General features: G+C 35.5%; 1 protein-coding gene across 1 annotated transcript; it reads right to left on the bottom strand.

The window, feature by feature from the left end:
* Positions 1-11,986: 11,986 nt before the first annotated feature.
* LOC136222656 (auxin-responsive protein SAUR21-like) lies at positions 11,987-12,344 on the bottom strand. The gene has a single exon (XM_066010389.1). It carries the CDS (start codon positions 12,342-12,344, stop codon positions 12,072-12,074), a length of 273 nt encoding a protein of 90 aa, XP_065866461.1. The 3' UTR covers positions 11,987-12,071.
* Positions 12,345-13,663: the final 1,319 nt, after the last annotated feature.

Here is a 13,663-nt window from a genome sequence, read left to right as displayed (position 1 = left end):
GCGAAAACAGAAATCTAACACATAAATCCCATTTTGTAATATTCCTGAAAAAATAGAAAATCCCATCTCTATAAAAATCACAATGTTTGTTCTTTATCGAAATATAGAACATACCAGATGTTTGGAGTACCGGCTTTTCCCTTCTGGAGGGTAGCTCGGTACAAAGAACAATTTCTCTTCCAATGCCCCATGTCACCACAATAGTGGTACTTTCTTTTAGGCTTCTTAACTTCCTTTCCCTTGGACACATCTTTCTTACCTTTCTTGGGATGTTTAGAATTGGGAAATTTCCCTTTTTTTTTCTATGATCCCTCTATGACAATAGCCGATATTGCCTTATCTTTCTGAATATTGGGCTCAACTAACTTGAGCATATTTGCAAGCTCTTCAAGAGAGGTTTGCAAGTCATTCATCTGATAGTTCATGATGAACTATGAATAACTCTTTGGGAGGGATTGAAGAATTAAGTCTACACTTAGTTCGTTATCCATCGCGAATCCAATACTAGAAAGTTTGGTAATATAGCCAATCATCTTGACATAATGTATCATGATTGATGTGCCCTCTTGCATCCTGCAACGATATAACCATTTGGATATCTCGTAGCGTTTGCACCTGGTTTGTTTCCCAAACAATTCCTTTAGGCGCATGATGATGGAACAGGCATAGTTGCCTTTGTAATTCCGATGTCATCGATGCAAGTATGATGCATCCGGCATGATCGCCATCAGCCTTGTGCTTCTTGTAAGCATCGATTTCCTCGATTTGGAGCATCATAATTAGGGATAGGGGGGTATCGATGTATCAAATACATACCCTATTTTATCGAACTTCAAAACAATTTTGAGGTTGCGATACCAGTCGGTGAAGTTTGAACTATTCAACTTGTTATCGGTAAATGTGTTTTGCAGATTGGTGTTAGTCATGATTTTAAGAGTGTTTCATTAAACTGAGAGTGAGAAAGAGTAAACGTATGTTATTCATTTGCTTTAAAGTATAACAATCTAAAATTATAGGCCTTTTAATTTATTTCAGATTGCTCCCACTATTTTGCCAAATTAATAACCCTCCATATTAATTCGAAGAATTTCACAAATCCTTTAGTGTGCTAGGATCCTAATTCCTGAGATTTCGCCTTAACTTTAGCCAACAAACTAGTCTCATTCATTAGGTAGATTCATTCAATCAATCACATCTCGAATGTGACTCCTAGGTTATTGGGTTACTAACCACATTAGTAACTAATATGTCATTCATATTAATCCCAACCATTTTGCCCATTAGTGTATGAACAACATGACTTTTGCCAACCAATTGTCATACTCTAATTTAAGTATTACCCCATATTCATGAAATAACTATTTTCGATAATCCAGGTGTTACCATAAGACCCCGAGCTTGACTTTTGCCAACAACCCAAAGGCCCCCAGTACTGCCGGCTGAATTATAATATTAGGGAGGGGCAACCGATTTTAATAACTTATTTATTTACTTAACTTTTTAATGAGAGATTTTTATTTAAGTCTCATAATCTAACTTAGTCTTGATTTGCTTTAGCATACATCAGACATACATTCACACATACATTGGCGTTATGGACATATATCTAAATTATTCCGTCGAGCCAGAGACGGAATAAAAAGGGCAAACCTAAGGAAATACTAACTATTACATATTTCTCTTTAGGTCATCCGTCTTCTCCATGGCGCATTGAAATTACATATTAATTTCTATACTACTAAAAGAAAACTTCAATTGAATTGAAGGGAATCAGATGAGAGGAGAAATTACAATAGATAGTAGAAAGGCAGGACGCGCATGCCCTATTTCAAAAATACTAAAAGACTAAAAGAGGGTCCAAATATGTCCATAACTCCAAACATGCAAAGACTCAATTAAATAAATTTAATTGGTTGATTACATAACTGTCTTATGTAATATTTAGGTTAATCACATTAACTTATCAAATTAACTTTCATCCAATTTTACTTCTAATCGTTTTATATCTTTATATTAATTCTTAGATTAATATAACCATACAAAACGTTGATTATGCATGTCCCAATTATTTTGATTTCAATTCATTTAACGCTTTGATTTACAACTTGGTAAAAACAAACTTTTAAACGAATTTTCATTCGATAATCAAAACAGAAAACTATTAATTTCCGAAACATGTATATATATTTTATATTCAAAACTAATTTTAAACACATATATATCAGTTTTTCAAAACGGTTGAAAAGCGATTTTCAGAAATAGGAAAAACTACAATAGATTTCCGTTTTATCTTTAGAATCAATAAAACTAATTTTATTAATCTAACCATAAAACTAATAGATTTTGTTATATTGATTATCAACCGAAATAATTAGGAACATAAGCATAATCAGTTTTAATTAACAATTAATCAAAACTTTATTTATCTTTAGAATTAATTAATCAATACTATTTCTCAATTAATCCTAACCATAAATATTTATTCAATCCTATTGAAAACTTCTATATTTTCATATATGAAATAACGGATTTAACGATGACTCTGATACCACTGTTGGAAATAGGGCTAAGGTATAGCAGCGGAAATATAAAAATTTTAGCCTACTTCCTTTTAACCATAGGATCCGTTAATCGTTATTTCATATAAAGAGGGATAAGAAGATATACCTTTCGATGATCAATCTACCGTTGCAAACGAAGTGCCCACAACTTCAAAGGAGATGTAAATTGTTTACCAATCTGCCCCTATTCGAAATAGACCTTCCAGACCTTCGAACGACGATCCCTTCAGTGGAAACGTAGAAGAATGTGTCTAGAAGCTACCGTCCAAAAATCGCGACGATCTGACGGTTCAATCTCCGGAAATCCTCGAAATAGTGAACTGACCTGATGTAGGCGAAGAAAAACGAATTTCTCCCTTTTGATTGTTTTTCTTCTTTCGTGAACACGGTGAGGTTAAATTAGAATCAACCCTTATGAGATGTAACCAAAATAGATTACCTCTAATTAACCAACACAAGATCAAGGAGAAAGAGGGATGAATTAGATTAATCAATCGATGGAATGCCGAATGAATTCTTGTCCACGAACTTGGGGATGGAATTCACTTTCTCTCTCTAGCTAGTAGATTTCGAAAATCACAAGGGGTGGGACTAGAGTGTGTGTCGAAATTCACTAGGTAAGGGGTATATATATTATCTTGTCTCTAAACCATAGTTAGATAGGATTAGGTTACTTAATAGCAATCCAATTCGGAATAGGATTTCTAATTATTATCTTACTATATATCTAATATAATTAGGATAATAATAAGTAACCTAGTTAGATAATAATAGGAGGACATTAATCCAATTAATAACTCCTAACTTGATTATCTCTTAATTAATTTAATTTCACAATCCTAATCCAATTAGGAAGAGTGGAATAAATTAATTCCCTTCCTTTAATACATATAATTTCGACCCCCCTTATCCATGGGCCTTACTGGGCTCAACTGGGCTTCCATCTATTAATCAGATCCATCTCTCTTTGGTTTCCAAGTCTTATGTGTGATCCATTAGGTCCTTACTACTTCTGGCCGTATGCAACTATTAAATTAATTTCTCCAAGAATTATATTTAATCCTTGCATAACGGAATGATGAACATAGCATGTTATCGGCATGTCCGTAATCATTCTCCCAGAGTCCGTTAAGAAGACAGGTTGATTCTGCCGTTAACCCTTCCGTATTAGTTACAGTATAATTCGATCCTTTATCAACTACATCCTTGAACTGAATCTTATGACTATGGATGATGTCAAGTCATATATAGCGAGACGTTCGTTTTACTTGTACAGGCCGAGTCAACTCAAATAGATAGGTTAAGTGAAATCTGTATTTCTACTCTTAAGCTATCACCTTGCAAGGATTTAGAGTCGAGTCTTCCACAAGCGATCCTTGGACGTATCTCCCATTCGTCGGGAGTGATAAATGCTCAATCCAATGTATAACTACCCTGACATTACCTCTTGTGACACCCAACCTTTGCAGTTCACACCCCAGAGTCATCTCTGTTAAGGATCGTGGGACCACGCGATCAAAGTCTCACATTCAGTAATTCAGGATGACCAATTAACATTCCTTTGAGTCTGAGGATTATTTATACCTATTAATACCAATGAGATGAACAGGTGACAAGGACGAATCTGCCCATCCTGTTATCTCAAATCGGATCCCCAATCCTAATGAACGACGTTTCATCGGATCTATATAACTGTCCAGATATCTATATATGTGAAGCTTGTGAGATCAGCTTTCTGTCGGACAGAAGACATTGTTACATACAAGTCTCAACAGTGATATGTCAATCCTAAACATCTCACTTGACTTGGGGTGGTTTTAAGTTTATTAGTTTATTATAAAGTCTTGTCTCACTTCATGCTTGTATGAACACTTTATAATCACTTTAAACAAACTTACGGATTTCCTTTTATTAGACTTTATTTAGTGCTGTAAAAGGGTTTGCCTTTATATAGTTATCAAACATATATCTTATTAAAACAAATGATATAAAGAACAATTCATTTACAATAAGTTTGCATCCTACAACCATTGTCTTTAGGACACTAAACCCCAACAGATTCTTCGACCAGACTCAGAGGCAGTAAGATAACTGAAGTATCCATCATTTGTTGGCCCAGATGCCGGAAGAGGAGTAGAACCGAATGGAGGCGGTGTTTGGTTCTGCTCAATATTAGAAGTGCCAGCATGATCAACGGCTGGTCTTGAGTTAAGATTTCCAGTGGAAACTGATTGGATTAGATTCTGCACTTGGATTTATAGAAAAGAATGATCGGCAGAATGTGTTCCTTGCTCAGAGTCAGGCTGAAGCTGACTGGATTTGGGAAGTTGAGGAAGTTCAGTATTGACCTGAGCAGGTATTTCCTTAGCTTGCTCAACATGTTGAGGAGCAGGATCTTCGAGCACTTGCTCGGCATCATCTTGGCTTAGGGAAGCAGTTAAGTCGGCATGTTCCTTAGGCTGAGAAACAGAGGCTTGCTTTTCCAGTTGCTCTGGTGGAGACTCAATGGGATTTGAGAAGAACCTAAATTGCGTGTCAGATAGGTCAGTGATCTCATCCCTCAGAGGTGAGTCACTCATTAGATCAATGATGGGTGATCGATGTGCCTTCTTCTTAAGTCTTCTCAGTCTCTTTGTCTTTGGAGGAGAGGGATCAGCAGGGATGGACTCAATATAGTCAGTAGGTGAAGTTTCCCTTTGATCAGTGTGATCCATTGCTGTTGGCTCAGTTTCTTCTTCTTCAACCTGCTCAGTGTAGGTTGTTTCATATTGGTCAGCATCTGACTCATGTTCCTCAACATTTTCTGTCTCTTCATTGTCGAACTGACCACCCAGTTCTTCTTCATCTTATTCACCCTGTGGTTGCTCAATGTCATCGCCAAGACTTCGTACAAAGTGTGAGTCAGCGGGAATAACGAAGTCAGTGGGAGGTGCATTGATGGGTCTTAACTCAAAAGAGAGTTTCTTCTTCTTCCTCAATGGTTGCTCATCAGCGTCCTCTCTCTATTCTACCTCAGGCTCAACTTGCCTTTTGAGGTTTTCCGTTGACCTAGGTCCAACCTGACCTTGTTGAATTTGGGACTTAGTTCCTCTAGACACGAACTTAAGCTTTTTAGGTGGAGAGACAGCGTCTCTAGAGGGGCTTTGGACAGCTTTCCTCTTTCTTTCCTTCTTTCCTTTACAGGTCTGCATCCCCTCAGTTTCCTGGACAACGACTGCTTTCCCTTTCTTGGGCATAATTGGTTGATCGTAGAATAGACCAAACAGTGCAGCTGCAGTTATCTCTGTGCCCCAAGTGTGGATTTCCTCTACCAAGCTCACCTTATTGATCTTTGAGGATTCTGCTAATTATGGAGCCTAACCTAAGGGTTCTAGTGCTTCTTTGAAACCCACCGATTATGAAGACAGGCATGTTTATCGGCGTGTAGGTCAGCATGTGCCAGATGAAGCACTGCTCAAAGTTTGTCGCCGAGTTAGTGCAGTTGATTTTTAGGAAGATGAAATTGGTCAGTATATAATGGGCCATCTTCTGATGCTGACCCATGGAGGTACTCGAAATTTCCCCTACATGACCAGGAGGTTTACAGAATTCAATGGAGTAGTTGGTTTTATCTTGGTCACCTGATTAACGAAGTATTGCTCCTTCGTTTTTCAGCTTGAGTAGTGAGGCAAGATAAGCGAGGTTGATGAAAATATCCTTCCCTCGAACCTGGGTGACCATATTGTTGAAACACCTTTCCACAAGATTTTGATTTGACAAAATCATCCATGATTAAGAGACAATTAAATTTAAGTGCTTTATTTTAATTGTACTAATCCGTTTGTTCAATGTTGAGTATAAATATAAATAAAGATAAATATAAAAAGCAAGACAGGACGAAGTCAGCATGAGATGAACAAATCAAGCTGAGTGGAATCAAACTTAGCATCAAAAGACAAAGACATAAACGCCCAACAAAGAAAAGCGAAATAAAGCTCTGCATGAGAAGCCGCAACAACAACTGTCTTACGAAGCTGAGCTGACTAAAAATATACTCAGCTTAGAAATTGCCGAAGATAAAAACTTAAAGCTGAGTGATCCCTCAGGACAGCATGAAAGAGTCGTTCGCTAAAAGACAATGATTACCGCCCCTCTGTACCAATAATTGAAACCTTGGAAATACACAAAAGACACATTCCGAGATGTATGGGTCAATGGATTATTGGTAAAAGACAACTGGCACAAAAAGACAAGCCAGACGTAAGAAGACAAGCCTGACGTCTGAAGGAAAACAGAGGAAGGGAATGGCCGGAACAGTCTGAAGCTGACCAGAATCTGTCCCCTAAAAGAGCCATTTTAACATTAACGGCTAAATCATTTCAAAGTGATCCAACACAGATTTTCCCCTATATAAGGACAATCAAACTTCTTGGATCATAGCTGATTCAATAAAAACAAAAGTACAAGAGAGAAAAGATACAAAAGCACTTATATACAAAAGAGATCTTACACCCATCTTCTATTCTTTGTGTAAATGCTAGAGCGATTACTTGTAATCTTCTAAAGTGTTCTTTACTTGAAAAGGAACAAGTGTTTATCAATTGTAACATTGAGAGTGCTTGTGCTAAGTGTTTGGTTGTAAACATTCAGTGGTAGAGAAATCTAGGTGCTGAGTTGTAGCACTTAGTAGGAGTTGAGTAGACGAATAGAGGAAGGTACTCTTGCATATTCAACTGCCTTGTAATCGGTTTGTGCTCTACCTTTAAAGAGCTCAGTATTGGATTCTAAAAGCCCGGAGAACTCTGGGGACTGGACGTAGGCGGAGAGGCCGAACCAGGATAAGTGATACTGAGTAATCTCTAAACTCTCTCTCAATATATATATTTGCATGTGTTGTGTGTGAAGTTTACTCAGCATATAAAATTGTTTAAAGTTGACTCTGAGTAATTTCAAGTGATGAGTTAGAAGCTGACCTTCAGGAGTGTCAATATCTAACTTACAAATAAAACAGCCTTAGTCAATATCCGGCCAAAGCTGTCTTGTAATATATCTGGCCAAATTGATCAAAAGCTGAGTTGACAAACTCACCCAATAACTAAGTCAGCATATTAATTAAACGGAAAAAGTTATATTAGTTCCTAACCCCCCCCCCCCCCCGGCTCTGATACCACTTGTTGGTCCCTTATAACGTGACAAGTTTAGTTCCAGGGGGGGGATAGGAACTATTTAAAATTTTGTCCGTTTAGGCTGACTTCTTTTTTTAAGAAAAGGTTTACATAGCGGTGCTAAGTAGTTTTAAGATACAAGCTTAGTCAACTTGTGACTAAGTCTGTTTCTTTCCTTGAGTCAGGAGATAGCACTTAGAGTCTATTCCTGAGCTCAGCTTCTTAGTGCACTCAACTCAGCGTGAGTTCGTTACTTAGTCAGTTTTATAGCAAGCAATATATAAAGGAGTTTAAGGGTTAGAAATGTGTTACTCAGCAGACATATCCTAGTTCGGCCTCTCTACCTACGTCCAGTCCCCGGAACTCGTTCCGAGCTTTTTGAATTCTCTACTGAGCTCTTTAAAGGTAGAGCACGAAACCTTTTACAATAGAAGCTGAGTATACAAGAGTACCTTCCTCTATACCTCTACTCACTCCTATATCTACCGCTGAGTACTATAACCGAGTACTCAGCCTCTCCTTTCTATTCTTCTAGAAATGATAAAGTGTTTGTCCTAAACAACAATTGCTAAGACACTTTAGATGATTGTAATCACTCTAGACTTTTACACAATAATTGGAAATTGGTGTAAGGTTTTTGCTTTGCTTTTCTCACAGAACTTCGAGTATGAATTTGGTCAGCGTTTCGACTAATTGAAGATCTGCATCGAATGAAGCAAATGAGAGGCCTTTATATAGTGACACTTCAAGCACCGGTAATTTCGAATTTCGAAATAACCGTTAGAGGAAAACGGCTTCATGTCGTTGTCACTTAGTACGTGCTCAATGTCGTTGGCCAATGAGATTCTTGCATCTTCTGTCCACGGCAGTGCTTGACAGCTTTTCGTCCGATAAACAGAATGTTTCGACATATTTGGCAAAGTCTTCCAGACAGCTTCCTGCGCCTTCTGAACTTTACCCAAAGTAGAAATACTTTGTCTAGAAGTTGGTTCTTGTCTGTCGCTGTCTTGTACTTCTTGTCGTTCCACTCAGCAGCTTCATCTTGAAGCAATTGAGAGAAGGTTTCTCGATCCTTCTTCGGGCTGAGCTTGTGCTTTGTACAAAACGACCGCGTTTTGAAGTCTTGGGCCGTGAGGTCTTGATGTGTTGACTTGGGCTTGACTTCCACTTATGGGCTTTATATCTTAATGTTTTATAAATCAATATACTCAACATTGAACAAACACATTAGTGTAAATAAATCAAAGCATTTAAATTTAATGTGTTAGAATATTTTTTATCAATTACTTAAATAATTTTGTCAAATCAAAATCATGTGGAAAGGTGTTTCGATAGGCCGAACCCCTATTCTTCTATGGGTGCTTTTTGTATTAGGATTCATTCTCTTATTGGGAGTTCCGTAATGTGAAGTCTCTAACCTAGCCGTATGGGAGTTTCCCTCAAAGGTTCAAATTGCAACACATGATAGTTGATTTGAGGCTCCTATAATATCACATCTCTGATTCATTTTATACGATATCAATACCCAATTTATATTCTATGTATGGACCTTTTATCAATCATGCAAAGACAAAAGAGTAAATGTCTTATTTATTAATCAAAATATGAATGAATTTACATGTAAATAAACCTTTTACATTGTATAAGGTTCCATTGTCACTAGAATAATATCAAAATCGATTGACATTTAGGATATTATTAACTAGAAGAAACAAGAACCGTTGTGGTTACAGTAAATGTTGATGGTGAAATAGAGGTGATCACCACCGGAATATGAGACGGGTCCAAACGAGCTGGACTCTGTTACCATATTTCTAAAACTTAATTATATTGATGATGGTAGATATGCGAATAAATTGGTACAAAAGTTGTATAAATACAAAAGGAGAACAAGTAAGACTATGAGACTTAATTTGAATTAAAGAGATATATAGTAGTGAATAGGATAGGCATTAAATCCTAACAAATAGAATCTAGTGATAAAAACATATATCTAATAAAATCTATGGTTGGAAAGGAGGGGGAGATGGCCGAATTGTTTTGGGATTCGGTGGACAAAGAGAGAGAGAGATTTTGTATGAAAATAAACAAACTCCACTACTCTATACTTACATTAGAAGCAACCCAAATATACATTGAATCTTAGTGTTCATGGTGTGTAGTGTAGTAGACTCCAACTAAAACAATAACTCGCAAAACCTAACTCTACTTCCGTAACACTTATTTGTGAAAGGTATAAGAATTTTTCTGTTTTTCCCATTGGGCGATTAAACTTGGTGCATAGGGACATTCTTTTACATTAAAGAGGACGGGTCTATCCAAAATTTGTTAATTTATTATTTGGTTACATCTAATTTATTTTAATTAGTGTAATCCAATTTAAATGAAGACTCAAGAATTGTTATTATATTAACACGTAATGATATTTTGAAACTTATTACCTGTTTTAATCGTAAACCCACAAAGATGTTCTTCTCTAGCTAAACTAGAAGGAGTGAATCCCAAGATAAAAGGTATTAAACCTTGAATTCTCAAAGAGAAAGAGTTGATTGATAAAAGTTGCCGTCATTCTTACAAAATGAGGGTTCAAATACTTCCCCTTAATAATAACACAAGACAAGGATTACCCCTACTAGGGTTACAATAAGGCTATCCCTAAAAGGGTAAAATAGGTGATACGCCCCGACAAACAGTACATTGGTACAGGTACGGATTGTCAGGGTTGTTGGTGAATTACTTCGGGAGGAAGTAAACCTAGAGATCCGCCCGTGGTAGATCTTGATACGCCTCCTTGCGTACTCCTAGATTCGCCCCACTTGCTTGTCTTGGGGATCCACCCTCCTAGGTATAACCTCCGTGGGTCTGATGTCTGGGGATTCGCCAGAGCGCCTGTGATCAGAGATCTCAGTTAGGATGTCCGCATCATGTTTGGTTCAGCTGTTAGTTAATAGCTGTTGCGTTTGTTGATTGTTTGCGGTTGCAGTAAGCTGTTATAGCTGTTTGCAGTTGTAGATTGATGAATTATTTCTCAAATTGATCCAACTTGTCAATGTTGCTCGTATAATTGCTCTTGGCTGCCAACGTTATGGGTATAATTGTACCATTTTAGACGTTAAGGATAAAATTGCTCATACCTATAAACGTTAGAGGTATTTTTGCACGTTATCCTATTATAAAATAAAAAATGTGTGTTACACAAATTAATAAAAATAATCTATAAAAAATATAATATAATAATAAAAAATTTATTGAATGTAACAAAATATTGTTCTTCCGGTAATTATTTGTAAAAATATAAATAATGTTAAAGAAGAAACATATTTTATGGAAATAAGAAAGATAATTTTGTTAATAACAAATAACTACAAACAATTGTTTATGAAAAGCTCCAAAATGCTACAGTTTCCAGAGAAAATGTTAAACGTTACAGTTATATAAACCTAACGGAATGCTATATTTTTTGCGGTTTGGAGTGAAACGCTAAACGCTCATCCGAAAAGATGAAACAAACACCCCCTTAGACTTGATAAATTTTCGTTTAGAGATTTATTTTTATTTGTTTTTCTTTTTTAATCTAATTAATAATTCTTGTATAAGAGAATCTACCTAACAAATAAACTTTAAGATGTTTGACATATCAAAATATCATAGGAAATAACGGTTTTATCAAGTTTCTATCCAAATTGGATAAAATTTCACCAATTAGGATAGTTCATTGATCAAATATGACCGAATAATAGATAATGGACCAAATAACAAAATTTTGAATAAATAAATGGTTAAATAACACTTTAAACTTTTTTTTTTTGGTAAGGTAAGGATCCGGATACTTTAAATCTATTATAAAGGAAACTCGAAATTTGTTTACATTCTTGTTATTTTCTTAAAAGGAAAAGTTAATGTGCGAATAGTATTATTCTAGCATAATTAGTTTATAACATCAGAATTGAACATTTAACTTAAGGGGAACTTAATTAAACAAACCATGGTTTACAATTGTTCATTTTTTTAAAATTTTGTTGTGTGTGATTTGATTAAATGTAAATATAATATGAAATAATATTGGTTGGAATGGACTACCCTAATGAACTTTTATTAGCATAGTCTATGGGCTGTTTTGAAAATGGCCCCAATAAAAGCCCTGCTAAAGCCTATTATTGAGTCATGTTTTATGATTTGGCTGTTGTTGATATATTTGGGATGTACAATAGATTGGAAATGAAGTAGGTAATGTTGGATTCCTTGATGGTTGGTAAAACATTATCAAGAGCTCAAAGAGAATAAGTCATAAATTCCCTTAGAAAAGAATAAAGTATTTCTACCTTCCTGTAATTTTTACAAAGGAGTAGAAAAATCCAGTAAAAAATCAAGATGATTGCAATTGCAATTGAGAAGTAAGATGAATGAACAAGTGTTCTTGGCAAGGAATAGTAAGAGCACCCATTGGATGATTGAACCCAAACTCCTCTTCTGCGCGATTAAGCAATTCCATAAACAAAGGATGATTTACATATGATATTGGTACCACAAACCGTTTCCTCTCCAATTCACCCACGTATACTGCTATGTGCCCTTTTGGTACTTCTCCTTGCCTTTTTCCACTGAATAACTTTGAAGAATATCCCAAATTAATTCCCATTTTCTTTCAAGAAATGAATTTTGGTGGTGTTGCTATTTTATAGGAGTAGGATATCATTTGGTTGGGCTCCACCACATGAAAGTTGTCACATGGCTTTCCTATCTTAGAGTTTTGTTTTTATATTATTCTTCTCCTTCTTATACATACTGCAACTGTGATTATGGACCAAAACCCAACTTCAAATCTTTCCAGCCCTTTCATTGGAACTTTTATATATATATACCTACCATATTATATAAAATCAGTTTTACACCTGCATAATCATGTGAGACCTAGCTTTGTTTTTTTTTTTTTTCTGCCAAGTAATTTACTTATAGTTTCAATGCTTTCTACTATATATATATACCACCGGAAGTAATATGTGATTAATTAAAAGAGAATGAGCGGTTTGGTGGTCGGCTCGATAAAAGCTCGGTTCGATTAAGCTCGATTTGTAAATGAGCCGCTCGTGAGCATGATTTACTGGCTCGGTTTGTAAACGAGCCGAGCTTGAACAGGCAACTATAAATTGGGTCAATTTGAGAAATAATTCATCAAACTGTCTTCTCGGTCATGAATCTTGTTATCTACACTTTATACATGTGTCATTTTATCAGTAACAAATCACAAACATTCGTTGGGATGTGAAAAAAATAAAAAAATATACTGTGTTTTTGTACGGATTAGACAAAAAAAAAATTCAAAAAATCCATCAAATTTATAAATATTAATCTCAAATTCTATTATTAAATTATAAAAAACATGAAATCCTTTTTTTAGAACGAATTATTATGCGATTGGTGCAGAATAATGAACAAAAATATATGTGTTTTATAATAGTGTCTGAAATTGACCCAATTTATCAACGTTAGGGGTAAAATTGCTCTTAGCTTCCAAAGTTAGGGGTAAAATTGCACCATTTTAGACGTTAAGGGTAAAATTGCTCTTGACCCAAAACGTTAGAGGTATTTTTGCACATTAACCCTTAATTGTATTATAATAAATAAGAATATAGAACTAAATAAAAAGATAACATATAAAGTTAATAGGGAAAGAATATAATATGATTAATTTAATTATGACCTTTAGTTTAAATTGTATATATTTTATAAGACGTTAACCTTAAATTCGTATTATTTTATAAATGTTAAGCCTATATTGGTGCTATTTTATACGTGAGGCCTAAATTGATGCTATATTGTAAACGTTAAGCCTAAACTGATATCATGCTATAAACGTTAAGCCTATATTGGTGCTATTTTGAACGTTGAGTCTAAATTGGTACTTCTCCAAAAACCTTAGGCCCATTTTAGTACCTTATCCCTTAATTTTAGGGTGTT

This window comes from Euphorbia lathyris, chromosome 3, assembly GCF_963576675.1.
Source record: "Euphorbia lathyris chromosome 3, ddEupLath1.1, whole genome shotgun sequence".
In the NCBI taxonomy this organism is placed as follows: domain Eukaryota; kingdom Viridiplantae; phylum Streptophyta; class Magnoliopsida; order Malpighiales; family Euphorbiaceae; genus Euphorbia; species Euphorbia lathyris.
This window is presented reverse-complemented; position numbering and strand designations above follow the sequence as displayed.

What these genes read in the sequence shown, in the direction of transcription:
- LOC136222656 (XM_066010389.1), bottom strand. Translation starts at nt 12,344, where the DNA reads ATGGGAATTAATTTGGGATATTCTTCAAAGTTATTCAGTGGAAAAAGG.